Below are 6,000 nucleotides of genomic sequence, written 5' to 3'. Positions count from 1 at the left end.
GGCATACACAGAGTAGTTTTGAAGTGTTTAGAGAGATTTCAGCCAAACACATTTGAAAAAACTGCTTCGCTCACCTAGATCAACGTGTGCGTGCTCTCGAGCACAACTATGCCTCCTCCAGACAAGGAGCCAATCAACATAACATTTGTACAAGCTGTGGAGAAATACAAATATTTGTATGATCATCATCATACTCTTCGTGGTAGAATTAACAAAATATTTAGTTTGAAAAAAAAAAATATATATACATGTATATATGTGTATTTATATATATATATATATATATATATATATATTTTAAGATACTGGAACACGTTTTCCTGACTTTCTACACAAAACCCTCCACCTCATTTCTCCAAGTGAGTTAGACAATTCTCACAAAATTACTCAATAACATCGTCAGTCTCCGGTAATGCCGTTTTGTTATTGTTTACTTTTTTGTGACTGGCTTGTTTTTGAAATGTCATTAGTAACGTGGAAAATATGACTAATCTGTTCGTTTTTGAGAAGAGACAAGACCAGAGCATTTTTAAGGTGGAAGGCGGTTAGGTTACTTATAGGTGTTCTACACTAACAAACCCAAGTCCTTTGTTAGTAAAATTCTCTTTTGGCTGAAATTCAAATTTTATAAATAAGCTGTAAATTTTAAAACCTATTGACCTGCCACTGAATTTAAAGCCCCACAGAAGATATGAGATACAGTACGTGTATTAATTGTTACAATCTTTGTTGACCAATGACAATTGTATCAGGCTCATACAATGGTAATTTTTTCTTACTTTTTCATCAATTAAATTTATTCATTGAGCCGAATTCCTTATTTAACAACAATAATGCTGAAGATACCGATCGTACTGTAAGGATTTGGATTATTCGCTACCTGTAACAGCTTTCATTAGCATATTCATTAAAATGAATTTAAAATTTTGAATCTTTCTTTTTACACAACCATTTCCTGATATCTTGTATTTTATGAGAAATATACACGTGTGGAGAAAGAGTTATTGCAGCACAGTTCAGCCTCTCCACTTTTTTATCCTGATGTTTGTGCGGGGATGTTGAAATTTGTGAAAGAATGACACTGGAAAAAAACAGGTGTGGTTTTATAATTCTAGCAAGAAATCAAATTCTTCCCACACTGGGAAATTTCATCAATACTTGTACACCTGCGATATCAGTGCTGCCAGTTGTTGTTTCAAGATTACGCCTTGACTAGTTAGTATCTTAGAGGCGCAGTTTTCCACAAGCCCTAGCTTAGGACAGAAGTGCACAGCACCATGGTTCCAAGGGGCGTCTTCCTGTTGCTGGCGGTGTCGGCGATTTGGCTGAGTGGGTGTGTTCACCCAGCGGCTTCGGTAGGATCCCATTTCTTCTTCCTTTCCCTTCACATTTTCAAGTGTACTGTTGAGACTAACTTTTACTTTCGCGTAGTTATTATATACTATATACGTGTGATTTTTTCTGTGTCTCATGATCCAGAGCCTACAAAGCCAGTGGAAACACCCTTTTGTTCAAAATGTTTCAATGGGAAAAGAAATTTGACTGATAACTGTAATTATTCCAATATTCTCCCAAGCAAGGAGAATATTGTTTAAATAAATGCTTATGAACTATTGAAAATTTAGATTTTTGAAAAAGAAATATGCGAGTTGACTAATGTTGTGATTTTTAAAGATGTACTATTGTTGGACATTATTATAAATTGTGAGAACACACATTACTGTCTTCCAATTTTAAAGGTACTGATATATGTTCAAGGAGTTTAATTAAAAAAAAAAAAAAAAATAGTGTGCAGTCTTTTAGGAAATATGAGTAAAGAGGTAATGGTTTTGTCATCGATAAAGCTTTACTGTGGTTATTTATTTCTGGATTATTTGTAGCCCATACAGGGTAGCCATCCAAAAAGTGAATTTTCAATTTTTTACATTACATGATTTACTTTTTTTCTAGTTCTAAATATAAATCTGAGAAAATTTGGTTAAGACATATTATACTCATAGATCTTGAGAAAAATACCTTACGATACTCTCCAAGAATCTGAACTAGACGTTTTTTTGCGCATATAACTTATAGTGCTCCCTAAGCTCACCCCATCGAAAAATATCAACACCACTTTTTGGCGGGGAAAAGATTGCAGAATTCTGCTGAATTAGGTTGTAAAAAGCAAAATTAATGAGATCGAACGAACCTCCGTATTGTTGCAGCACAGCCCTGCAGCTCGTTGGAAAATCATTGATCTCAAAACTAAAAATGGATTGAGCTCTTGTTTGCAAATTAAAGCCAGCACGAAATTGAGGCCGCCATGACAGTGACCCAAAATCAAGAGACAAAACTGACCTACGTGTGATGGCCTCGGTAGAGATTTCAATACAATTCTTATACGTAAGATACACAGATGCAGGCATTTGTTTGCAGTATTCAGTGACTTCCGACAAATAACAGAAACTGCGGGAGTAAGTAGTGCAAAAGGTTGTCTGTGGGTTATATGATGATCTATCGTACAAAAACGCTGCAACAAGTTTCTGTCATTTTCAAATGTTCAAACTTAACAGCATATTAGTCTTTCACGGCCAATTATAAAAAAATCACATTTTGCAGTCGCATTCCTCAAGGCCCTCCTCAGGCCCTCTCCTTCGGTAGATGTCGTACATAGTTTCCAAACCGCAAAAGAAATTATTCGTGAAAATATTGAATGAAAAGAAAACCAATTAGTAAACAAGAAAAACTATCACAGTGCAATAGTACAATGATAGCAAAATACCTATTAACTCTTTGTGCTGTATGTCCCACAGGTTGCAAAACCAGTCATTGCCCAGATATATAAAGTGAGTGGCCGAGATAAATTTAGTAGTAACTATGATGCAGCTGTACCTACAACTAATCTCTGTGCAGCTACGCTTTGACACACTGTCATGGCGTCTGAAGGATTTGTTTGGCTTCACAAACAGCCCTGACGAAACAATAGGATGCTCGATCCTTTTTTTTTCTTTCTTTTTTTAAAACAGTGTGGAAAACACGGAGTACCTTTCTGTGCTATAAAAGAATACGCTCGAACGGAACGGTTTGTAGCAATACGGTGACGTTGAAACAAACCCACGCAATTTTTTGCTAAATATTTAGTTTTAATCACATTTACAAAGACGTTTCTTGTATTAGTAATTATGAGTCTTCTCTTTATCTCTAAGTAGCATGTCTGTACATGTCGACCCAAGAGGCATCTTGGGTCGAAAAACGGAAGTACATATTCCGGTGAAATTGTTAGCTGCGTAGCGTTACGAAATGCTAAACTCAAGGCAAGTGTCACCATCGCCTCTACGTACCCGACCCAGCTGTGAAACACGTTAAAACAATGACTTCTGTTACTCGCTAACCCAATTAATGCTTTGCACAGAATTGTGGTAAATTGTGGTTCAGTTTTGTATTTCCAATGTAAAATAACATGTTCGATATGATGAACACTCAATATTTACCGTACTGCATAAATGTTTCGTATCAAATTGTTCAAAACGAATGTACTTTCATTTTAAGATTATTAGATACTAGAGATAAAAAAAATTGTCCCGCCATTTTTTTTTTTTTTTTTTTTTTAAGATAAACATATTAACTGCTCTTCTGGAGAAAATGATTCATGCCCCTTCTCCACTGCTGTGTACCAAACAAAGCTATATAGCCCCTGTTCTTTTTAGTGATCGCAAATTTAAAACTTACATATCCACATTTTTTTTTTTAAATAACAATAATGATAATACTGATAATTATCATCATAATCACAATACTAATGAAAGTGATAATCACAATAAAAAAAAAAAGATAGTAAAAAGAATAATCATAGCAGTAATAATGATAATAATAATAATAGCAGTAATAATGATAATAATAATAATAGCAGTAATAATGATAATAATAGCAGTAATAATGGTGATAATAATAGCAGTAATACTAACAATAACGATAACAATAACAATACTAATTCTGATACACGAGCTCTGATCTGTAGAAACTGCTGCCCCTAAGAAAAAAAAAAGTTGGGATTTTAGTGGTAATTGTTGCTCCTTTTATAAGAACATCTAAAATTAAAATCATAACAGAGTATGATCAATTTATTGACTTTTATGCTTTGTAGACATCTTGTAGACATCTAACCTAAGGCTAATAATATAAGGTCTGCCCCGGCGGTTACAAAATTGCATTTTTAAAACGCACCTGGGGTATAACGTCACGAACAAGGGCTCAAGCCGCTCCTGTTGAAATCACCACGTTAGTTGCATAAGAAATTCAACTATTATTATTATGATACTTACCAACTGATGTCATTATCTGCATGAACTGAGGTTAGAATAACCTTGCATTCTTTTGACCTTGATCTAACCATTCGTGCTAGTCTAGATGAATATTACACACAATTTTTAGTTGTTTTTTAGTTTTAGCTATATTTGTGTTTCCTTTTATATATATGCATACTGAATATGTATGCATACGTATATATACATATATGTTTTTACAAATGAAACGCTACTGTGTATTTGTATAAGCGGCATCTGTTGTAAGTATGTGACTAAATATAACATGACTTTCAACAAGGAATGTTAAGAGCGACAGATTTGATTTTCATTCCTATTACAGTCATCGTAAATCCGCCTTTCACGTATTTTCTCTTATACGACTAGTATAAACAAAGCAAGTAAAGACAGCTACACTATCGAACGGTGTTTATATGGTGTGCGCGCATACGTGAAAATGTGTTTGTGTGTGCCATTTATTCAAAAATATCCTTATCACTACGAGTATTACTCTGCCACTGGGTAGGTTGTCTTTCTGGAGGGGGTACAATAAGTGTACATGCAAATATGTTGCATGAAAAAAAAAAAAAAAAAAAAAATCCTAGTCCTTGTTATGGATGAACAATAGACATGAATGTAGTTCTTGTATCCAATGAAATATACATATACACAAGCAACCATATTCATATATATATGTATATATATACCTACATGTATATTTGTATATGTGTGTATATATAAGTATATATACACACATGCATATATATATATACATATGCATATATATGTGTGTGCGTTCTGTATGTATATATCAAAGCAAAAACGAATATAAACAAAAGCTATGTGTGTGGGTGTGTTAGATCAAGGTCAAAAGAATACAATGTTATTCCACCCTTCTCTGTTCGAACCGATAATGACATCAACTGCTGTGAAGTCGGTGGATACACATATACATAATCATAAACATTCAAACACACACACACGCACACTCACATATATGTACATATATGTATATATACTCATAATATATACATACATGCACATATTTGTATACATATATTTATATACGTACACGTATACGTATATGCATATGTATACATATATATACATATATGTACATACATATGCATATATGTACATATATATGCATATATGTACATATATATATGTATATGCATATGTATATAAATATATACATATATGTACATATACATGCATATATGTACATATATATAAGCATGTATATGCATATATGTATGTGCATATATACATATAATATATATATATATATATATGTACATTTATATGCATATATGTACATATATGCATAATACATATATGATATATAAATATACATGCATACATATACATGCATATATATTACATATACATGCATATATACATATATACATGAATATATATTCATATACATGCATATATATACATGTATGCATATATATGTATACATATATGCATATATACATATATATACATATGCATAGACATATACATGCATATATATAGACATGAATTTATGTATGTAAATTTATATGTATATGCATATATATATGTATACATATGCATATACATGTACATATATATGCATATATATATGTATACATATGCATATACATGTACATATATATGCATATATACACAAATATGCATATACATATATACGCATATATACATATATATGCATATATACATATATATGCAT

General features: G+C 32.3%; 1 protein-coding gene across 1 annotated transcript in view; it reads left to right on the top strand.

Moving 5' to 3' along the window:
* Positions 1-1,259: 1,259 nt before the first annotated feature.
* The window catches only part of LOC125041213 (mucin-2-like), a 24,979-nt gene continuing 20,238 nt past the window's right edge, over positions 1,260-6,000 (top strand). Inside the window, exon 1 of the mRNA XM_047636051.1 lies at positions 1,260-1,355. Coding sequence (XP_047492007.1) covers positions 1,278-1,355 — 78 coding nt within the window. The 5' untranslated portion in view covers positions 1,260-1,277. The remainder of the gene's footprint in view (positions 1,356-6,000) is intronic.

This window comes from Penaeus chinensis, chromosome 30, assembly GCF_019202785.1.
Source record: "Penaeus chinensis breed Huanghai No. 1 chromosome 30, ASM1920278v2, whole genome shotgun sequence".
Lineage (NCBI taxonomy): Eukaryota > Metazoa > Arthropoda > Malacostraca > Decapoda > Penaeidae > Penaeus > Penaeus chinensis.
The sequence above is the reverse complement of the archived record's forward strand: the minus strand, read 5'-3'. Positions and strand labels throughout refer to the sequence as shown.